Source organism: Silurus aristotelis, assembly GCF_946808225.1.
Source record: "Silurus aristotelis genome assembly, chromosome: 4".
Classification (NCBI taxonomy): Eukaryota; Metazoa; Chordata; class Actinopteri; order Siluriformes; family Siluridae; genus Silurus; species Silurus aristotelis.
Genome location: NC_139577.1, coordinates 6,943,878 through 6,967,606, shown reverse-complemented (window position 1 = coordinate 6,967,606; position 23,729 = coordinate 6,943,878). Strand labels below are relative to the sequence as shown.

The window sequence follows — 23,729 nt, the reverse complement described above, 5'->3', positions numbered from 1 at the left end:
ATGAATTTCACACAAATTTCTTCTCCTGGCAGCAGTGTTTTATACTACAGCGCTTTCAAATTCTCAATTCTGATTGGTCAGAAGGTGTTGGTTTATTTTCTTTTAAAGATTTACCTATCGCAATGCACTTATTGTTTTAGTAGTAACAGCAGCTTCCAAAGGACTGTTTCTTATAAAGAGACGCTTCTTTTTAAAAACATGTATAATCGCAATCATTAATATAGTGAATGTTTTTTTTGTAAAGAAGAGATTCCAGTGTCAGTAAGGAAATATAACATAAGATGATTGTTAGCATTTTGACAGCATTTCCTGAAAGCTAGGACAGTTAACTAAATTCTTGCTCTTTCGGCACAGAATGTCGTTTTAAAAAAATCTCTATGTGGACGTTGTTTTAATAAAATAACAAACCAGGGACAGAGAATGTAGGAGTCATTATCACTAATCCTGTCTACATGAACGTTTTCTGACACATTTGCAAACTGCTACTTCAAGGGTGGTACAGAAAATGTACTACAACCTGCTACAACCATGAACTTAACCTTGAACTTGGGCTCTTTCCAACAGAAGTGCCTTGACATTTGCATGTGTGTGTGCGTGTGTCTACATTTTCTTCATGGAGGCAGGAAAAATACAACCAGAAAGCTCTCTGAGAGATTTCTAATGCAATATCTTACATGGTGCTATTAGAACACAGTATGTGTGTGTTTGTATGTATGTGTGTCACACTCACCTACAATACACACTTTTTTACACACACGTGGGCGTTCATGTACGCTGCATTAGAGCTCGCCTGATCATTTCTATACCTGTATGTTTGTGTTAACAGGCACAGCACTTGAAAGACACGTGTTTGACCGAGAAAAAAAGCTTTGTCAAGATGCCTTTGTTTGAATTAGATTCCGGATGAAAACAATAAAAGACTTTTTTGCAAATATCTTGGATGTTGTATATTGTGGTACTGTATAAAAACTATGCCGGAAGATTCATCATCGATGTGATTCGTTATAAATCACATGCTCTCCATTGTTTTTACATCACACTTCTCCTTTTCGGTCTCACATCAAATTATGTTCAATTTGATACATTTTATTACTTTTAAAGTAATAAAGATTAACGCTTGAATTGTTTTTTTTAAATACACTAAAGGACTAAATGTAGATTTCAACTCTCACTAGTGATCTAAACATGAACCAACCAATCAGCATCTTTTAACTCACACATAAGTTTGTCTTCTATCACATTTCCTCTTAATGTTAAGTTTCCAGAAAGATTGACAAATTTCTCATATCTTCTTTCCAAACTTCCTTACCTCTGACTTACTTCTGAATTAAATAAAAAAAAAATTATATTTCAATATAATTAAATTTCTTGCTAAAACAAAATGTACTCAAGAATCATGTTTTTTTTCTCCTAGATTTTTAATATTTTTTTTAATAATTTTCTTCTAAAAATGAAAATATTTCATTTCAATCTTTGGTTTTTTTTTTGATAAACATTTTTTTGTTTCCTTTCATATTTTCTTTAGTTTCCACTGCCATCCCTTTCACCATGATCATTAACACTTGCATTATTTTCACACTCCGAAGGAAAAAACACGCTGCTGAATGGAAGGAGGCTCCTCACTGCATCTTTATTATACAATAAACACTTTATTTTAAATGATTAAATGTGATAAAAATGGACATCGGCATGTGCTGAGATCAGGTTTTATAGCTACATATTATATATTATAGCTACATATATGCAACACTTTTCATTATTACTGTATGATGTTTAAAAATGACAGTATTTGTATCAGAATTTGTTCATGTATCAAGTGCACAAATCATGACAAATTACAGAGTGATTGAATATCATAAAATCGGTACATGCCTAATTCTGTATAAAAGTAAAAAAAAAAAAATAATACATTTACACAAAAGTTTAGCTTGGTAAAAAAACAAGTATCATGGTGCATACAAAAAAGTGCTTAGCGTGAGAATAAGTGAAAAAGAAAGAAGCCGCTGATGGTGTCCTGTAGTGAATTTCACATCCAGCCAATTTCATGTGAACCTAAGTTAACCGAAGTTAATGTCCTGCCAGCAGGATGAGCTTCATCATGATTTTTAGAGCATTTCCTGCTCACCATTTACATAAAGTTTAAATGCTGAGAATATCAGGTTCTTGAAGATTTTAAATGATAAATAAATAAATATGTCCTTTTAAATAATTTCATCATACTGATGAATAATGGGGTTTGTAATATAATGCTACAAACACTACGGTGAGCATAATGCAGGACGAAGTGTGTGAAAAGCTTAAGCCCGCCATGACGTCAGCTGTGTTTCAGACGAAACCACGGTTTTACGTTTGCTGCTTGAGGGCTTCGATCCAGTTCATTTTCTCCTGGTGTGTGGGAGCTTGGAAGAAGTAATGTATGTCTCTCTGAGTGATGATCTTAAACAGATTCCCCTGGACTTTACCTTTCACACCTGCATGTAACAAAGAAACACACATGCTTTAGTGGTGACCTCGCAACCACTTAGATAAACACCTTAAACATACGTCGGGACATGTGGAAAAAGGAAGACATTACCGCTGTTCTGGAATGATTCTATACCTGGACATCCTTTAATATATACTCTGTATTGTTGACTAATCATTTACCTATTATTATGATGACTCAGCACATACACAAACACACAAACGTGCTCACCTGAGGGGACGCCGTTGTCATCCAGAGAAGAAATCAGACAGCCGCGCAAAGAAAACCCGCCAACTGGAGTGATGTCATCCTGAGGAATGAGGTCATCACAGGAAGTAGACAAGTCAGCACACAATCAAGAGCAGCAATAACACAATAAAAGAACCCAAACTCTTTTTATAGTTACAACTATAAAAAAATATATATATAATTTAAAATGAATTTGAACTCTTTTACAATGTCATTTTCATTTAGAAATATTTGTTTCAATTTAATCCCGTATTACTTTATACCTCATATATAACAGAAACATGTGTTTTATTTATATTTTAAGAACGTCTTACTTTTTTCCATGTATAGTGTGTTTGTGTTGTGGAATGTCAACAAAACAAGTTTCCACTTGAAATTATTAAGAAACAACAAGAACCTGCAAACAACATAAATCCCCATGTCTTGTTTTTACAACTTTACCTCTGACTGTTAAAGCTTCCTGCCGTAAATGTTACATTCACAAACACCCCATTAACAATTACACATTTGTGTCTGCTGTACAGGTCTCTTAGAATGTATTGTCAGTCTAGGAACCATAACATATTAGTACAGGGGTGCCAAATATCCTGATTGCGATCGACCGATAGATCGCAAAGGTAGTATGGTTAAAGTTGGTGCCATTCAAAAAGTTTTTTAGATGTTAGTGTATCATCTATCTTCTCTATGGCATTTGCGTCTTTATTGGCGTACAGGGCAGCCAGTCTGAGATCAAATGCTCACGAGCTACTGCAAAACTACAGCAAGCTAAGTGACTCCTCTTATTTATATATATATATATATATATATATATATATATATATATATATATATATATATATATATATATATATATATATATATATAATTTATTTATTTTTATGTATGTACATCATCTTGGCTCGTACATTTTAAAAGAGGCCAAGAAAGTGACAATACACCAAATTTTCTTTGTAGAAAATAAATGTGCTAAATCTTGAGCTTTTTTATTTGAACTATTATTATTATTTGTAAATGATTTAATTGCTCTCACCTTGCTTGGGTTGTAGTAGTGCAAGAAACCAGGCTCTGACCTCAGCACAAACAGTCGTACCTTCCAGTTCTTAACATTGTGTCCCTGCAAACATACACAGACACACACAAATATTCTCAAGTGAGAAACAGACACACATGATGTTCTCGGTTTGTATCTTGTGACACATGATCTAATTCATCCTCATAATGAAGGTACAACCTTAAACATTTAATGATGATGATGAACATGAGGAGCATAAACATGTGCTTTAAAACCTCACCTGTTTGATCAGGTATCCTCTCTTCTGCACTCTTCCACTCAGCTCCACTGCAGACATGGACTTTTCAGACTTTAAACTACCTCGTTTCTTAAAGCTCTCAGCCTGATGACACACAAACACGTATTTATAGTTTAAAAACACATCACTGCTAAAACACAATGATCAGTTGTCAAGGGGAAAAAACATACAAAGCTGTAGAGAGCTGTAGAATCGTCGAGGAACTGTTCTCCAAGAGCAGCGTTTCTCACTGCGGCTACGCTCTTAAATCCAACAGCTCTCACACTGCCTTCATCTACCAGAGCCGACGCCAGTGTCACTGCCTCCACCCGAGTCAGAGCCAGCTGAGTGAACACCAACCAATCCACCACTGCTGAGCCTACACACACACACACACACACACACACACACACACACACACACACACACACACCATTACATCATCAATGTTTCATTAATTAAATACCTTTATTAGACTATACAATACATTTTAAATAGGGTTAAGCGAGACATATATCATGGCTTTAAGAGGAAGGATGTATTACGAACTTTATCTACCTGTGTGTGTGTGTGTGTGTGTGTGTGTGTGTGTGTGTGTGTGTGTGTGTGTGTGTGTGTGTGTGTGTACTGAATATTGTAAGGATACAGACCTGAGAAGCAGTTCATGTAGGTGCTGCCCTGCTCAACGTGGCTGCTCATCTTAATGCCACTGTGAACGTCGTACATAGAGTCCACCACCTGACTGATATACACACACACACACACACACACACACACACACACACACACACACACACACACACACACACACAAACACACATCAGGATCAAACTAATAAAATTAGGATTGACACCTGGATTGTGTTTTAGGTTTTTGAAAAAGTGTTCATCAGTGAATTACATCTGAAACTCTTTTGTGTGATGATGCCAAAAACCCCCTTGAAACTCGCATCACCTGAGGTTAACACTGTGGAGCTGCAGCGATTGTGAAGCTTTCCGCACAGCTGGAGAAAGAGCTGGAGCATCTCCCGGGCCGAGTCTCCTCACGGCTGCGCTGATCTCCACGGCCCACTCGTCTCGCTCCTCCCGAGAACATGCCTCTAGGAAGTACTCCGACAAAGTGTTGGTCTTCAGCCTTATGACCAGCTGTTACACAGCGAACACAGCTGTTACAACACCATTGACACTGGAGACTCCTTACACTAACATACAGCCTAAGAAACATCCTCAGCATGTCATTCAATGGTTAAATAAATGTTGTCATGTCTCTATGGGTGTCCCTGTCCACTAAATACGTGCCACAACAAGCTCAATTATGAATAACCACTGGTTGCTGTGGAGCCCAAGCAATTAAATATACAAACACACACCATGTTCCTGACAAGCCAGAGCAGAGTACTGCACACACAGCACATTTAATATGACTATGTATTTAAGTAGAGGAACTTTAAATGCCTGCAGCTGTAAATTACAGGAGGACACACACCCTGACTAAGATTCCCTATTGTAGGTTTTATAATCAAAATGAAATGACAGGTTATAACCATTATGCTTTTTTTAACTTATATATATTTAATCTCCTGTCTAAGTGGTGTAATTAAATCTCTGCAAAATAAACGTACAGTAATTCCCCCAATTAATTTTGAATCATTCATTACAGCATACATATTTTGTCATATTATCTTACAGGTCTGTTCTCGTATTCCAGGTAAGGACAGGTGATCTCGCAGGCCTGTAATGGGATGCTCCCTCTGTGACACGAGTCCCTTTTCCCTCCTTCAAACCTGTAGTAAAGCAGCTGCTCAGCTTTCAGGACGAACCATCGAACCTTCCAGTTGTGAACCACATGACCCTGATGAGAAATATAAAGAAAAAGCTGTAATAAATAAAAGAAAACCTTACCACAGTGCTGATTAGCTCTGGTTTCTGATTAGTCACAAGGTGTTGATGCATTGGCTACGAATCACAGGTTTACATTAATGCACTGCACCCTCATTCATAGGGACTTAACTAAGAATAATAAAGTATTCATAATAAGCTGTGTTATAAGAACATTTAAGCTGTGCTAATAAGCATTTAAGATGTGTTCATAAGCTGTAATAACCCGTGTTAATAAGCATTTAAGATGTGTTAATAAGCTGTAATAACCCGTGTTAATACGCATTTAAGATGTGTTAATAAGCTGTAATAACCCGTGTTAATAAGCATTTAAGATGTGTTAATAAGCTGTAATAACCCGTGTTAATACGCATTTAAGACGTGTTAATAAGCTGTAATAACCAGTGTTAATAAGCATTTAAGACGTGTTAATAAGCTGTAATAACCCGTGTTAATACGTATTTAAGACGTGTTAATAAGCTGTAATAACCCGTGTTAATACGTATTTAAGACGTGTTAATAAGCTGTAATAACCCGTGTTAATAAGCATTTAAGATGTGTTAATAAGCTGTAATAAGCTGTGTTTATAAGGAAATTTTTTTGTTGCGGTGACATTTATTAAACATATATTTCGAAAGGAGTCTCCAGTTTCAGAGCTTTGTATCAGTTTAACTTTTTTGTAACTTATTTTGTGTTTTCTTCGTAATATAACGGGACGAGGGTTTTTTATGGTCTTGTCAAATTCAAAAGAGAAAATTTGAGGCAGGTGAGTGTTCAGTGCCGCTGTGCTGTTAGTGAGAACTAGAACTGACTTTTAGTGGGCATTAAATGTAAACAGCCATTATAAGTGTCATGATTTAAATTAATAAAAACAATTGTTACTCCGATTGAAAGACCTTGAAAGAGGTTCAAAGTGGTTATAGAAATCTTTATATCATCCAAGTCACTGAGTATTAAACAGTCAGTGTTTCCTGTACTGTAATAGCACAACACAGTGTTTACTATACTTTTTTACATGACAAGCCGAGAGTCTGCATGTTCCTTAAAATATTTATACTGCTCAAGCTCAGAATCCAGTAAACACTCAGTAAAAGGTAAAGAAAAGCATTCAGGATCTCCGGTAAAACATCTTCCACATCATTCAAGTATAAAAAGCACGACTTACCCTCTTAACCAAAAAACCTTCTTTCAGGACGGACTGGTTCTGCGTGTCCATTCCTGCTGATTTCTGCTGTTCTGACAAACCGACAAGTGTTTTTATAGCCAGGAGGAAACTGAGTCATCGTCCCTCCACGCCCCGCAAGCCGCAGGGCTCAGATACGACCTCCAGGTAAGGATAAATACAAACACAGGGCAGGAGTGGCAGCAGGAAGTGCTTTCCTAATGGGGTAAAGAATCTGCAGGGTGGAGCGAGGATCTAAAGCAGCACACTTCTTACTCTGGAACTCCATATCTTATTTGTCTTTACGCCTCAATAAAAAAACACACTTTTGTTTATGATACAGATTTCACCTGAACCTCTCAAGTAAATAATTACCTGATTCAGGTGTGAGATTTACACATGAGATGTTTAGGCACTTCACAGATATGTGGGTTTTAAATTCTCAAGATTTTTTTCCCCATGTGTTACATGTTACCTCCTCGTCAGTAATTATTTTGTCACGTCAATTTGAGGACATGCTGCAACACACTTCAGATCACAAATATTTCCACATGACATTAATGTGATTTTGTGTGTGTGTGTGTGTGTGTGTGTGTGTGTGTGTGTGTGTGTGTGTGTGTGTGTGTGTGTGTGTGTGTGTGTATAAACATTCGACATTTTGAATGGAATGATATAACTGAAAGTTGGTCTCATTTGTAAGTTTCAATGATTTAAACTCACACAACATGCGTATGTAATGTTCAAGCATGACCTGCACATATGTGGTCTAATAGACCTTTGACTCTTTAGCAATGACATTATGAGGTGCTCCCTTTAAACTTTCACTTGAGGACAAGTACAAAAGTATTTGCCTTCAAATGTACTCAAGTATTCTAAGTACTTATTTATTACGACTATAATCTTTTCCTAATATTTTTTTTGTCACAAGACTCTTCGCTTAAGCGACTCAGTTTATGTATAAAGACTCTAATGTTACTCTCATTAATATCTCAAGTCAAGTCAAGAGGCTTTTATTGTCATTTCTACTATGCACAGTGGTACACAGTACACAGTAAAAACAAGACAACGTTCCTCCAGAGCCCTGGTGCTACACTAAACTAAACATCTCTCGATATTAATGAGTCAAACACTGGTTAAAAACCTTCTTTTCAACTGCTTCAATAGAATCACGCAAATAAGGTCACTGGTGTTGTGGCAAATTAGAGTCAGCAGTTTCTTCCATCATTTATTCCTCTCAAAATGTTTTTATCCACTCAAATAAAAAGGAACAACTGAATTCGCAAAATAGGTTTTTTTTACTCAACTATATTTGAGTATATTTGAGGTGGTCTAGTGGTTAGGATGCGGTGCTCTCACCGCTGCAGCCCTGGTTCGGTCAGGGAACCAACCCCAGCCATTAGGGTTGCAAAAGCCAGTGCACTCTTAGTGCCAGTCCCAAGCCCGGATAAATGGGGACTGGTGCGTTAGGATGGGCATCCAGCGTAAAAACATGTGCCAAATCAAACATGCGGATCATTGATACGGATGATCCGCTGTGGCGTCCCCTAATGGGAGAAGCCGAAAGAAAGATCGAATAGTTCAGTAAAAAGTACAACATTTGCCTTTGTAATGTAGTGAAGTAAAAGTCTCCCCAAATGAAAATAAAGAATTACTTTGTTACCGTCCACCGCTGCACACTGAATACTTACAACTTTACCCTGATAAACACTGTTCTGCATTTACAATTACTGCATTCATCATGTATTTTATGGTTGTATTCTACTGTTCATTAAACCATTGCTAAAACAATGCTAATGGTGGTGGACTTTTTCACAACTCTGTACATTGAAAGGGATTTTTTTTGTATATGCAGGGTGACGAGACTGAATAAGAAGTCAACAGGTTGAAAGACTTTTGAAAGTTTGTTGAGGAAGACAGGATAGAGGTGTGATGTGTGTTTATTTTTCATTATTAAAAATGTACATAATTGACATTAGCTGTTTAAAGTGTTTGCTCTCTTTGGTGGAACAGCCAGTGCTCTTCTAATGTGGGTGAAAAGAAATAAATTAAAACACATGAAAATGAAACACACTGGCTCATGTTTCAAGGAGTGAGAAAAGAGAATTAACTGGGTTTTTTTAGCATTTAAAAAGCTAGCTACCACCTATACATGATGCTAATTAGCCAGCCATATTTGCTACCTGGCTATATAAGCATTTTTTTTTTATTACATTAAACAATGAGAAAAAAACTCATTATACTGCTATAGGCTATTATACTACATATACTGTATGTATACTGTATAAATTCAAGGACTTTTAGTCACAATGAAATCCTTAATCCTTATCATGGCTTTGATAAAAAGTACTTTAATCACTACATTCAGCAGAATAATAAATTTTTCAGACACGTGTACATTTACAGACAGACAGACAGACAGCAGAAAATGACGGGACAGACACCTCGCCATTTTTTCATGAGTCACAGTAAATCACACTGAGTCACAGACGTCCCGACGGCCAAATCACAATCTGAGTCACAACAGACTGCTTACAGAAGACTGGATGACTATTTAGGGAGAAATTACAAAAGCAAAAACACCATGGTTACCAATATAACTATCTACATAAACAACAGAAAAAATATTTAACATTGTGAATAATCTAAACTTTTTGATTTATATTTGAATGGTGTTTAATTTTCAGGATAATACATCGGATATATATTAAGTCCTGTTGCTGTAGTGGTTAAAATCAGCTGATCTTTTCTTGATTTTTGATAAGAAATGCTTATTCATGTAATTCCTGACATTTTGTAGAGCTTGACTAATGAGTTCAGACATTTGGATCTCAAGCCATATGATTCCTTTAACTTTTTAACCTTTCTCGTTTCACTATAAAATCATATATTTATTTTCCATATAGACTGTGGTTTTGGCTGCGCTTAAAATATAACGGTTTAAAGTACATGTAAATCCATCGATTGGCGGAGTGAACACGCTGTAGTTTTTATTGCCGCTAGAGGGCGACAAAGACCTGCGATAACATTCACACAGACTTCGTGAGCATGAAGACTAAAACATAATTACTCATACAAAAATAAATAATGAATTTCTTTCACCTTTTGTATAAGCTACTATTTAAATGTAATTATTTGTGTGTGTGTGTGTGTGTGTGTGTGTGTGTGTGTGTGTGTGTGTGTGTGTTGGTGGGGTAGGAGTATCCTTGGTGGGAAATTCAGATCCTGCAAATACAGTGGTGAACCAGGACACAACCCTGATCCTCTTTTGATTAAAAGTACTGTTGGTTACACACACACACACACACACACACACACACACACACACACACACACATACACATACACACAGCCTATTTATCAGCAAAATCAGAAACCTCTGAAATCTAATTGATTAACGTTACAAACATACTTAATGTGATTGTGTGTGTGTGTGTGTGTGTGTGTGTGTGTGTGTGTGTGTAAATTTAAGTGAGGTGTGTCTCTAGTAGTAACCATTAACTCTGTTCAAATAGCCTTTACGTCAGTTATAAAAAAAATTAAAAAAAGCTTCCAGGATGCAGACACACCATCAAATCACTTCTGTATGAATAACACACCTACACACATTATGATATATGCACACACACATGCGCACACACACTCAAGTGATGTCCAGTTTGCAAAAACAAATGTAATAATCAAGCATTGATAAAATCCAAAAATATAGACAAAAATGTCAGTTATATAGCATTAAAGACGTAACAACTATCCAGTGCTGTAGGTAAACAGGACATTAGTTTTTGTGCACAATGAAACGGTCATTTAAAGCTAATTTGAGGAAACACAGATTACATATTTTTTTAGAGACATTACAGTGAAGTGGAACATTTCAGCCTTACAAACAAGTGTTTCTTTGTCCTCTCTCTCTCTCTCTCTCTCTCTCTCTCTCTCTCTCTCTCTCGCTCTCTCGCTCGCTCTCTCGCTCGCTCTCTCGCTCGCTCTCTCGCTCTCTCTCTCGCTCTCTCTCTCGCTCTCTCATTCTCCATTCCCCTAAAACAGATTGAATTTTCTTTCAACTCCATCTGTTCATTTAACTACAAAAAAAGTGTGTCAGCCGTCTGTGACCCAGAAACAAGGGCTCTGGAGTTTTAGGACTCTCTATGTGAAGCTCTGGCATGGCAGCTCCTTCTCTCAGAAAACTGCACATCTTCCCACATCATCAAACTGACAAACATCTAATTCTTCATCATAGCATCAGCTTCATTATCAGCAGGAAACCGATATGAATACTATATAAATAGTTGTGAGAAATAGAGTTGTGCTCGAGCTCTCTGGCCTCTTTCGGCCAAAATTCTACACTTTAATACGTGTTTCATGCGTTTGTGGTCGAGTTTCAAAAAAGCAAAAAACATGACATGTACTGAGGCCACACCCACTTTATTACTACTGACGAGCATAACGGCCACACCCTAATCTGAGAAACTCATTGTTAATAGTGAACACTGTGCAGACGTCTGGCACTGTCATGTAAATTTTTGTGATAATACTTTGTTCTGTAAATCTATACAGCCTTTGTTTAAATAATTCTAGACACAGAATAAAGTACAGCGTTAACCTAAGCAGAAAACTAACACAAAGTATATACAGAATGTACTGTACCTATACAAAGCAGCAAGTTACGAATCTTTCAATAAAAATTGCTAATCAACCGTAAATTACTAGCATGTTCATGGCAACTATGTATATATATATATATATATTTATTTTTTTATTTTAGTGGCACTAATTTTATAAATTTTTTAATATTTAGCATGCCATTTTTTTATTTTATTACAATGTTCTTCATTAATAGTGATGCCTTCATAATTCTCACATGTACTTTTACAGCACAGTGATATGCTTACTTCGAATTTCCCAGTGATGGGAAGTGATACCACATTTCCATCTAAATTGGTGTACAATAGAAATAATAAACGAATTAAATTCAATAATCAGTCAAATTAAATGTGTGTGTGTGTGTGTATGTGTACCGCTCCTGTCCCATGTCCACTGTAGGGTGCACACCCAGTCAACCTGTTTGCCTTTTCCTCTCTCTCTCTCTCTCTCTCTCTCTCTCTCTCTCTCTCTCTCTCTCTCTCTCTCTCTCTCTCTCTCTCTCTCTCTCTCTCTCTCTCTCTCTCTCAGGAGTGGCTCAGTCTGTGCCATGCTGTAACCACTTTCTCTGGGTGTGTGATGGAGTCGGTCCACTGCTCTACAGCCTCCGGTGACGAGCTATCAAAACCCAGGACGACCTGCACGCAAACAAATGTACACATGCATGTGTTGATTTTGGATGCAATATAATTTTACACATGCTTTTACACGCATGTATGAACTTTCAGCTCTATGCCGTATCGTGTTGTGACGTTGCTACGTGGTGCTCCCCTACAGGTGTTTAATGCGGGCTCATGTCTTACTGATAAGCCTGTAAATGTATAACCTCCTTCAGAGGCTCCTGTGCATTGTCAAATATAAACAGCGCTATGATGCTTTAAATAAGACTGACTCTGATTTATATGTCATATAAGTCTCCAAAAGAATGTGAATAAAGCTCTACATTACACATGCTGGTATCGAACAAAGAAAAACTTCTAATCTTTAAGGTGAAGATGTTTATTTAACTATAATGGAATTATTGAGTCTCCAGTGTCCGGATTTTGGGACATGGAGGTTGTACATTTTTGATGATTTGCATAAAAAAGCAACTTGTGGCAATACAGAAGCGTCAATATTAACATCATAACAAGACTCTGGGTTTTATTTGCATTTTTGTGCATTTCTTCAGTGCATTACAGTTTTCTTGAAGAATTCTACAGGAAAGAAAATGCAAAAGTATAAATGGTTCATGAAAAAAGCTTAACAACTTTTTTGAACTGTTTTGTCCTACCCATCCTCACGATGTGCAACTTTACTTTAGGAGTCCTTTTTTTTAATGTCCCTGTGAGTGTATTTGTAAATCAATTTCCTTTCCTCCGTCAGCCATTGTGAAATAAAAAAAGGGCTATTAAATACAAAAGAAGCCCTGACTAGTGTACTCTCTCCGACCATCCAATCAAAGGACGTGAAAATGCTGATGTTATTGTACGCCTGCTGGATGGCTCCGTTGTCACCAACTTGCAATCTGATTGGTTAAAGCATCTTCAAGCAACATGCACTTTATGCTACAGACATCCACATTGCTGATTTTAAAGGCAGATCCCTTTGATCTTGGCAACATGTGACCTAATGGCTAAAAACTGATTGGAAAGAAACTCTAACATAAAGATGCACTTCTTCAAGCTGTGCTACCAAGAGATTGAAATGAAACTATGAAGCTATGAAATAAAGAGAATAGAATATTGGGAATAATTTAATATATGTTCATGGAAAAAATATATTAAAACATAAGTCAGTGATTCTGATTACTGATTCTGTGTAAGGATAGCAGTTAAGGCGTTGTTGGCCCTGATGGCTCCCCACTAGTATAGTTTTTAATTTATATATTATAGTTATTAATTTAAAAAAAGGCAATTTGCTGTGGTATTAAAGGAACAAATCACTCCAGGATGTGCCTTACTAAGAAAGTAATCAACTTCCGGGTGGCACCAGGAATTTACTATTTTATTATAAAGATCAATATGAAGTGTTTTATTTACTAGTAAACAAAAAAACCATATAAACAGCAACCAATTAACGTTTCCTTAATCCACCCTTCTTTATACAGTGTATACACAAACTCTGTCCAATGCTAATCGTTGTTTAATGTGTCTGAGAGTGTACTAATCCCCACACCCACCTGTCCCAGCAGGTATTTCCTGCGAATAGATCCACGGCTGTAGAGTTTGACGAACAGCTGAATGTTGTAGTCCTGACTGGTGACTGGCAGGAGCACTAAATCCGCCCACTGCACCTGCCCTCCAGAGGCCTTCAACAGCTTCGTCTTCCTCTTTATTATAAAGCGTCCGTCGCTGAACATCTCGACTTTTACAAAGAAACCTGAAAAGCGAATGAAGGCGATGTATTGCACAAATAACACCTTCATGCAAAGCTTAAAATGATTAACTATTTAATCACACTATCAACTAATCATGTCAATAGAACTCTAGATTAGACTCGTTTGGAGATGTGCCTCACTGTGTCTGAGGAGCGAGGATGATGATGGTAGGTTTTGAGCAGTGAGAATCTGGAGCTGGATTCGGCTGCTGACTGGCTGAAAACAGGTGGACAACTGGAGCTCAGCGTGACAAACCTACACAGAGAGTCAAAGAATAATTTTAAACAACAACATGTTCTCTTTTCCTGCTCTGTTTATTTATGGTCATACTTGTATATGAGCTCTAAAGTACTTCTGAACATGTAAGGGCAGGAATGCAAGCCCTGGGACTGTAACATACACTGCTGTAAGTACATATAATTGTGCGAGGGATGGCAATGGCGTGATTAGATAGACTCACATGTGTCTTGCAGGGTGGACTCAGGTCCAACCAGTGCTCAGTCTCCTGCGGTGCAAGCGTCCGGAGAGATAACACACATTCACCCTGCATGTGCTTGCGGGGTGTGTGTGTCTGCAGTCGCAGCACCAGTGCACAAGCACGCAGCTGCTCCAGGCTTAGAGTGAATACGAATGTCTCCATAAAGACTACGTCCTGAAACAAAGACAGAGAATATATGCAGTTTACATGCACTTAAATGCAGCGTGTGCTTATGTTCCTAATAATTTCCAAAATTCAGTTTGATCTTGTTCAGATTTGTGTTTTGTTTAAAAAAATATTTCTAGGACAGTTTTAAAATGATTTTACTGTGGTATAACGGAAATAAAACACTTGCTGTTATTGGAAACTAACCAACTTCTGTGTGGTGTTTTTAACTCAGTATCATTCTTCCTTACATACTGACTACAAAACAAAATGGTGTGGAGTTTTCCTTGAGCTGTTTGCTGTTTCCTTGTGTGTTCTGGGGTGTGTTTGTGTGTGTGTGTGTGTGTGTGTGTGTGTGTGTGTGTGTGTGTGTGTGTGTGTGTGTGTGTGTGTGTGTGTGTGTGTTTCTGTGTCTTACTGGTGTTGCCTCTTTTACTGAAGTTTTAAACTGCACAGGTTTTGCCATGGTGATAACCCCTTTAAAACCAACCCTCTGCTGTTCGCCACCTTCTGAGTACACAGACAGATCCTTACACTGAAACAGACAGAGAGAGAGAGAAAGAGAGAGAGAGAGAGAGAGAGAGAGAGAGAGAGAGAGAGAGAGAGAGAGAGAGAGAGAGAGAGAGAGAGAGAGAGAGAGAGAGATCCGGTATCACAGTGAGCCCTTAAGAATGCTCCTTAAAAAACAAATTGCTTGACGGACAAAAAAAAGTGTGCAGATTCAACACAAACTATTAAAATGATAAATAATCTTCTCAAAACACTAACAAAGACACTTTGATCAAAGACCATTTTTAAAAGTAAAAAAACATAAAAAATATTTATAAATAAATAAAATGTTAATGAAGCATGCAAATTGTTGTAGGAATTGTAAACATGCAGAGCATGAATCAGGTTAAAGGAATGATGCAAGATAAAAAAAATTTTTTAAAAAAGAAATAAGAGAGAGCAAGAAAAGGGGTCACGAAAAAGAGAAACTGTGACTAGACAGAAATGAGGAAGCAAAAGAATGGGCAAAAAATAATGATGAAGAAACCATGTAAGAAAAGAAAAAGGAAAAGACAAAAATGAAAAGTAAAGGGAGAGGGATGGGAGATGGGGATGAAAAATTGTGCCACTGGAAATAAAGAAATGTGTGTGTGTGGGGGGGGGGAGCAAATAATAATCTGTTTATGTAGGGAGAGAAAGAAAAAGCCACTAAGAAGCAGAATAAAATACAAAAGAAATAAAAGTGAGAGTAAAAAAAATGATAACCAAAAAGGACACAAGAGATACAGAAAAGGAAAACAGAAAGAGAGAGAGAGAGAGAGAGAGAGAGAGAGAGAGAGAGAGAGAGAGAGAGAGAGAGAGAGAGAGAGAGAGAGAGAGAGAGAGAGAGAGAGAAGCAAAGCAAACCAATAAGAGGAATAAACCGTTAGAGCAAGATAATGTAAAAGCTGTAGGAAAAATAGGTGAGAAAGTAAAAACATTAAGAAAAAGAAAAGTGAAGAGAGAAATAATTAACACACACACAGAGAGAGAGAGAGAGAGAGAGAGAGAGAGAGAGAGAGAAAGAGAGAGAAAGAGAGAGAAAGGTCAAAGAAAGGAAAAGCTGAAAGTGGTGATTGTGTTTGATTATGTGTATGAGACAGAGGGTGCATTGAGGAGGATGAGAGCAGACACAAAGGCCCAGTGTGTGAGTATGTGAGTGTGTGAGTGTGTGTGTAAGTGAGATGCACTGGCTCCTTAGCCGTAATCGTACCTGTACCAGCGTGATCCACACCTGTTCCACCGCCTCCTGGTAGCTTAAACGCACACACACCTTCCCTAAATCCCGCTCTCGCTCATCACTCGACACTGTGCTGGATTCTGAAAAGAAACAAGGTCTAAGCTTTTGTTTGTGGAAAAATTCAATATAATTCCATTTTAAAAACAAAACAAACTTAAAAAGCAAAGATTTGATTTAATGAATAACCTTCAATAAACCACTATATTCTTTGACATGGAGCTTTAATATTGAATGTCTTGGGGGTTAAACTGGTTTCAGGTGAACACTTTGTGGTCTTAAAGAGTCAAACATACTTATATGTAGTTCGAAATTTGTTTCTATTGTGAATAGTTACCAATGCTACGGGTGCTCCCAAAGGAATCCCGAATGGAAGACGTGCTGCTCGGGACACTGTTCACTGAGTCATAGCGCTGTAACACACACACACACACACACACACACACACACACACACACACACACACACACACACACACACACACACACACACACACACACACATATATATAGCTAATGAAGAATGATGAAGCTTGTTCAGTTGTGTGTTAAGTTGTCCTGACTTTATACTGCTTGACATTTTAGATCAAGTTTTCAGGCTAAGCTGCAGTTATGTAAGATCATTACCTACATGCAAATTGCACAAAATGACTTTTAAATAAATATGACCCTGTTTTGCCTGATGGAAGTCACTGAAGGTTTATTTTTTGGTGCTCAGTGTAAATCAGTTCACCTGTTGCTCTCTAAAAAAAATGGTTTCTTTTCATCAAAAAAGGACTCAAATTCATAATGGAACCACATTTCGCAATTCACATTCAATCTATGCAGATGTTGCATTTGGACTAAAATTCCCAGTTGTCAAATATCCTCTCTAACTAATGACTTGTTGAAAAGCTGACTCAATATTACTTAAATATCTCAGGTGAGAAGCAAGACCTCGCCCAGTGCACCTGGCTTTGTGAAAGTCACGTCAAGTCAACGTGATTTGACACTGCCTTCGTGACAATCACAGCTAAATTTGGCTGGCCAATGGGTAAAAATGTGGAATCTATTTGTGGAATCTCGTTCTGTCCAAGAAAGAAGAGCTTTTAAATAAAAGCTTTAATATTTAGTGTACTTAATTATATTGAAGCAAAGTATACATGACCAGCTCACACGTCTCTTAGGGAAGAGAAAAGGAACTTCAGAATCCAATCAGAAAAGCTGAATATCAATTTGGAAAATAGTTTAGCAAGTATTAGAAAATTACTGTATGGTCAGCAAGGTCAATTTAACAGCTGTTTCACAAATCCTGTGGATTATATTGTCTGAGAAGTAGAATAGATTTAACCATGCATTCCTATGTAATAATCACATTTTATTCAGTTTTCATTAGTCATTGTCCCAAAGCAGATTTACAGAATTGCAAATATAAATTTTAACATCATAAATGAATCCTTTTAAGTTTATCCCCAATGAGTGAGTCGGAGACGACAGCAGCAAGGAAACAATCTAAGAGACGGTAAGTGGAAAAAAACCTTAGGAGCAACAGCACTCAAAAGGGAACCCAAAAGAATATGAAAATGATTTTGTCATTATTAATGCATCAAAGATAACATTTATACATAGGTTTATGGGAAGAAGATTTTCAGAACGTTTTGTGAATCATAGGTTTATAACCTTTATTTAATTCCTCTGCAGTTTATTTTATTTCAATAATAAATGTATATATATATTCAGTTCTACTGTGTGCATTATGAAGTCCCAGTGATGATAGTCTCAATAAAAGACTTCATACCAATATAAAATTATGTTTATGTTTATGTTATAATCTTTAATAGACTCACTATAATTTGTCTAGACTTTAAATAAGATTGCAATTCAATAATAAATAAACCAAAAAAATGACTATTATTGAATGAATGTTTATTCCTTAAACTAAGCAATTGTGCAGGATTTTGTTAGTTGACAGGAATGTTAGTTGGTTTAGATAGGTGGAGGTTTGCAGGAGCGTGTGTCACATTGACCTCACCTGAATGTGGCTGTGAGGACTTGACAGATCCAACATGGATGCGCTGAGTTTTTGCTTCACACTCTGCTCGAACGCTGAGAAAGAAACAAATCTAAAGTTTCATCGTACAGCTGTGCGATGGATTATGAATTCATTATTAAAGAGAATTCATTCAAAATAAATGTATATATAGTAAAGCAATTTCTTTATCATGCTGCTTGCTGCAGTACCAAAGGATCCTGATATTTTTTCCACACACTAATGTTAGAGATTTTGTTTAAACATGATTGAGACTCTGCAGAATCATTGCAACACATACACACCAAGAACAATAGCAGGTTTAACGTTTGAGGTTCAGAGCAAAGCCCCGCCTTTGTACATGTAAAGGAATGTCCATAAAGACTAAAGGTAATAAAGAAAGACAAATATTTGCAGAATGTGGTGTTCCGAATAATTGCCACGAGAACACCAAATATTTATGGCATCTCCATGCGAGAAAAAAAGGTTCTTTTATGGAAAGCTCTAAAGTGATGAGATAAAAAACAGCACCATAAGGAAATAATAAATGATTTCTCAGTGGAGTGGTTAATTTAGTGGCATCGCAACATGTTCACTAAATAAACCTGTTCACTCAAGAATTATTCAGAGTGACTCAATACATAAATGTGCCTCTAGCTGGATATATTACATGATCTATGTGGTTCAAAGTCTATTATAAAAAATAAGTTCACAGAAATGTTAAGAGTAAGAAGAGTTAATAAATAATTAAAGGAAATAAACAAAAAGAAATATTAATTATTAAAAGAATATGAAACCTAAAATAAACAAATAATAAATGCTTGTAAAATATTAAACGATACATTACCGTATGATTAATTATTATATTCATAAGCATAAAATTAGGATTCTTGTACAACATGTACAAGCAAATATACCGTATTTTTCAGACTATAAGCCGCTACTTTTTCCCCACGTTTTGAACCCCACAGCTTAAACAACAAAGCGGCTTTTTTATGATTTTTTTTCCTGGGTTTTTCCCGGTTTCACAAACTTCAAGCCAAAACACTGAGCGACATAACATTAGACCAATGAAATTTCCGAACGGAAACAAAAAAACGCACCTCACCTGTGTTCTGAGCTGCACGGCATCGGGAGAAAAAACGTTTTTTTTAAACGCATGATGATGCCAAAAGATAAACTCTATAGAGAAATAGTTGTGAAAGGAAGGAGGAAGACAGTGAACAATGACTTTCTTGGTCGGCTACTGTCTAGATACAAGCCGTTGTAGCGCGTTGAGTCTGGGTGAAGGGAGAGCTCGCTAACTCCAGTTGCAACAGAAATCATATAAGCACAGACAGGTTTCCAAAACTCATGCTTTTTTTATTTTTCTTGGCAACAGCGTTACGGGTTAGTCAAAAAAAACTAGAAATGAGCATCAGAAAATAATAAGAACATATTCCTCGGTCTTGCACACATGCAGTAATACCGGAAAAATGCGGCGGCAGGCTATTCCCAAAATGCCGCTCTGCTCTTAAAGGAGCCACAACATATTTCACCCATTACACCGTGTAACAGACACTGTCTTTCATTAAAGCCTGTGTAAAGTTAATTAGTTTCAGTGTAGACAGGTGCGGCTTGTTTATGTTCAAAATAACAATCTTTGTCAAATTCAGTGGGTGCGCCTTATATATGGGTGCCTTTATAGTCAGGAAATTACGGTAATCATAATAAAGATATATATAGAAAATTAAATAATCAACAGATAATACAACTCAACATTTCTTTAAATGTCTGTCTGTGTATGAAATGTTATAGCAATTCTACATGAAGGATGATGAGTTTATAAAGAGAAACATAAACAGCACTGCAGATGCCCCCACCTGATGCCTGTCCACCTTTTAGCGGGGGTCGCCTCACAGCCCTTGGGGATACGTAGCTGATCACATGACTCGGGTTAAAGGGGGAAGTGGGGTCGTATGTGAATTGGCCCGCAGATGATAGCTCCACCTTCCTCTCAGCATACGTGGCTCTTGCTGAACCTGTTCCAGTACATTCACATGTATAAATAATGAAATTGCTCAGCATTGGATATTTTTAAGTTGTATGTCTACTAAATACTTAACAAAGTCTGTGTTAAGTTACAAATATTAAAATATCACTCAATTAAATGTTTGAAGATCGTTTCTTTTTCTTTCAAATTAAAACAATGCTTTCTGAGAAAGTTCCCTTTCTGAGGTCTAGAGTGATGTTGACTCGATCCCTTGAACTGCCTTGGCTTTATATAACAAATCTGGAACATTTTATTCTAATGTTCTGGGGAATTCCCTGAGGGAAAGGATGAAGACAAAAGGGACCAATGCTGGAACACAGCCATGAACTTCCTCTTACTGTATTTCCCATAAGGCAGCTGTGTTTGTTCATTTGTTCAAGTTTCTGGACTCTGGACCCTTATGATGCCTTGTTACATCACCTACTTCTTCTCTGTGATAATAAGGAGTGAAACATTTGGGGACATGTTGTTATGGGAAATTAATCTCTGTGAACGGACAATGCATTGAAGAAGAGTTATGGTAACGTGTTTTATTCCCCTTCCTTTACCACAGCAATTTGCTATTTGTCTTCACCTTACCGAAGCGATAAGCATTCGTTCCCTCATCAGCTTTTTCCTCTCTCTTAAATGTTATAACTCAAAATGCATCTTGTGATATTATTAAGAATAAAGCACAAACTTGTACTCGGTAACATTATGGCTTTATATCTTAAACAACAGACAACAGGAAATCTTTTACACTTTCATCATAAAGACTGAATTCATGATTATGCAAGTTGTAATTCTTTTCTAAGGAATGCTGATTGATGAAATTTTGCAGAAAACCCGATTAGCTTTTCTGGTCTATGACACAAGAACACTCTCCTATCATACTCTCTTCTTCTGTCTTTCTGTAAGTCCTTTCTGTTTCTTATTAAGACAGAATTTTACACTTCATCACCCATATTAATTTGAATTACAGCTTAAAACAAGCTTCAAGACTGTATCATTTATTCAAATGAAAGTTTGGTGAACTCACCTTGTAGTCCAGCCTCATAGCTAGAGTATTGCATTCCTTGCGGCTGTACATAAGAAGATCTGTACGAAGGAAGTACGAAGGGTATTTCTTTGCCATCGGGAGGCAGTTTGGAGAGAAGATAATCCTCTGAGACACCAAACGTAGTTTTCTTTACTTCTGCCTCTGGCAGCGATGCGAAGGGTTGAACTGTAATGACTACACAGGACACATTTCCCTTACATACTGTATACTGCTGAAAGAATACATGTATCTACAGGGTTGCATGAGTCTAATCTTCAACACATCCATCTCATCTGAAGAAAACAAAACAAAACCCTTGTCTTTTTTTTAAGCTGCAATAAATATGTTTCATGTTGTGTGCTATATAATTAAAGTACATGAATCTGGTCAAAACATTGTTTGATGCAAGGCTTGTAGCATAAGTCAGAACATATAAACACACACATACAGACAAGAAACACATTATGAGAGAACTTTTTTTTTTGCAAATAAGTGAACACTTCAGACTCTTAAATACATACATTTTCCAAAAATCAAAGTTGTTGTGTAAACATTCATGCCGGTTTAGATCTTACTTGAAATCCCACTACCATTTTTAGTTCCAGAGGAGATTCTTTAGAAGTTTGTGACCCACAGGGTTTGGCTTTAGGGACATTTTTTATTCGCCTCTTATGTGATTTGCCAAAAAAATTTTGCTGAGGAATGCCAGTTTTAAAATTCTTTCAAAATAAATAAAAAATAGAATCATTTCATGTTTAACCTGGGCTATTAATATTTAATGAAATTAGTTGCATGAATTTTTTGTGATGGCATATAGATTCATAGTTAATGCATTAGAAAATATATAACTGATTATTTTATTTATGTGATTTAGGATAACAATAAAGCAATAGTATTTATAAAGCAATATAAGCAAACCTTATTATTATTATTATATTATTATTATTATTATTATTATTATTATTATTATTATTATTATTATTATTATTATGGAATGAGAGAAAGACACATTCTTTAACTTACTCTGTGGTTCTGGTTCTTTCTCCCTCACCAGAAAAATCTTGCAGCAGTTTTTGATACATTCCATGGCCATAATAAAGCCTTGATGATAATCCTCACGATGGTTCTTTACAGTAATGTCCCGCAGGTCAATGCAGAACCCACCAGAAACAATTCAGAAGCGTGTCTAAAAACTCCACGCACCTTCTTCCGAACAAACGCTGCGAAGTATAAAGTGTTAGTTAGCTAACTTTTTCGGAACTTGCTCGTTTAACATCGCTTTTCGCCATTTCTGTTCTAAAGCGGAGAGTTCATTATGTGTAAAGGAACGGGGAACGCGCATCGTTTCGTCGCGCGCTGCTGCTACTGCTGCTCGCTGTGTGGCGCGCGTGCACGTTGGACGCGCATTTTCAACAGGTGGAACTAAGAAAAAAAAAATCACTCTACCTGAAGTTCTCTACCTGAACCTCCGGGTCCTAATGCACTTCCTCTGCATCATCGTCATCATCATCATCGTCATCATCAAATTAATTATCAAGTCCATAATCAACAACTTCATCATGATGAACATCAATATCATGATCATCAACATCCTCGTCATCATCATCATCATCATCATCATCATCATCATCATCAAATTCATTATCATGATCATCAAACTAATCTAATCTAATCGATATCATGATTGCCAACATCATGGTCATCATCTATATCATTTTCATGATCATCATCACACTCATCATGATCATCAATATCATGATCATCATCAAATTCATCATCCTGGTCATCAATATCATGATCATTTGATGATGATCGTCAAATTCATCAGCAGCAACATCTCTCTCTCTCTCTCTCTCTCTCTCACACACACACACACACACACACACACACACACACACACACACACACACACACACAAACACACACACACACTAAAGGGCATAAAATAGTAAAAATAATAATAAAAAGTTACTTTTTAAAAAGCAAAAAAGCTATCCACTGTTTTGAATGTTTTTTTTTTTTATAATTCTTTTAAATGCCAAATTTAATGAACTATAAATGAAAATCTATACAAATAGCTTTTTTTTTCAAATTTTCAGAATATAATAAATGCTGTAAAATAAATCTATAAATGTACAAAGGTTTTATATGTTTTAAAAGATTATTTTAGCTTTTTTTGTATTCATTAATGTATTTATTTTTACAAACTTGATCTAAAGCAGCTTTGAAGAA

At 36.6% G+C, this 23,729-nt stretch overlaps 3 protein-coding genes across 4 annotated transcripts in view; 1 reads left to right on the top strand and 2 right to left on the bottom strand.

The window, feature by feature from the left end:
• Positions 1–934, top strand: part of LOC310725663 (galectin-related protein B) — a 4,423-nt gene extending 3,489 nt beyond the window's left edge. Inside the window, exon 4 of the mRNA XM_083540664.1 lies at positions 1–934. This exon is cut by the window's left edge and continues 301 nt beyond it. The gene's annotated coding sequence lies outside the window, so the exon portion shown is untranslated.
• A 695-nt stretch (positions 935–1,629) lies between these two features.
• plek2 (pleckstrin 2) lies at positions 1,630–7,200 on the bottom strand. 2 transcript variants are annotated; one of them, XM_083540662.1, is made up of 9 exons: positions 7,045–7,200; positions 5,689–5,853; positions 4,957–5,147; positions 4,653–4,744; positions 4,194–4,381; positions 4,006–4,107; positions 3,744–3,827; positions 2,696–2,774; positions 1,630–2,471 (listed from the first exon to the last, which is right to left on the bottom strand). In XM_083540662.1, exons 1-9 carry the CDS (start codon positions 7,093–7,095, stop codon positions 2,344–2,346), a joined length of 1,080 nt encoding a protein of 359 aa, XP_083396788.1. In that variant the 5' UTR covers positions 7,096–7,200; the 3' UTR covers positions 1,630–2,343. The 2 variants fall into 2 exon arrangements, with proteins under 2 accessions (XP_083396788.1, XP_083396789.1); XM_083540663.1 differs by lacking the exons at positions 1,630–2,471; positions 2,696–2,774 and adding an exon at positions 3,326–3,457 and having other exon boundaries at positions 3,645–3,827.
• Positions 7,201–11,438: 4,238 nt separating this feature from the next.
• tc2n (tandem C2 domains, nuclear) lies at positions 11,439–22,918 on the bottom strand. The gene is made up of 11 exons (XM_083539802.1): positions 22,521–22,918; positions 21,498–21,692; positions 20,310–20,468; positions 18,451–18,524; positions 16,778–16,853; positions 16,417–16,523; positions 15,094–15,210; positions 14,493–14,684; positions 14,173–14,287; positions 13,835–14,034; positions 11,439–12,311 (listed from the first exon to the last, which is right to left on the bottom strand). The coding sequence occupies exons 1-11, from the start codon at positions 22,588–22,590 to the stop codon at positions 12,201–12,203; spliced, it is 1,416 nt and encodes a 471-aa protein (XP_083395928.1). The 5' UTR covers positions 22,591–22,918; the 3' UTR covers positions 11,439–12,200.
• Between the last annotated feature and the right edge of the window lie 811 nt (positions 22,919–23,729).

Excerpts from the sequence above, each read along its gene's own strand:
- plek2 (XM_083540662.1), bottom strand. The coding sequence starts at position 7,095 with ATGGACACGCAGAACCAGTCCGTCCTGAAAGAAGGTTTTTTGGTTAAG. Across the intron at positions 3,828-4,005 it reads GAGGATACCTGATCAAACAG|GGACACAATGTTAAGAACTG; the intron begins GTGAGGTTTTAA and ends GTATGTTTGCAG. Across the intron at positions 2,472-2,695 it reads TGACAACGGCGTCCCCTCAG|GTGTGAAAGGTAAAGTCCAG; the intron begins GTGAGCACGTTT and ends TGTTACATGCAG.
- tc2n (XM_083539802.1), bottom strand. The coding sequence starts at position 22,590 with ATGGCCATGGAATGTATCAAAAACTGCTGCAAGATTTTTCTGGTGAGG. Across the intron at positions 16,854-18,450 it reads GTCCTCACAGCCACATTCAG|CGCTATGACTCAGTGAACAG; the intron begins GTGAGGTCAATG and ends TGTGTGTTACAG. Across the intron at positions 15,211-16,416 it reads TGTGGATCACGCTGGTACAG|TGTAAGGATCTGTCTGTGTA; the intron begins GTACGATTACGG and ends TGTCTGTTTCAG.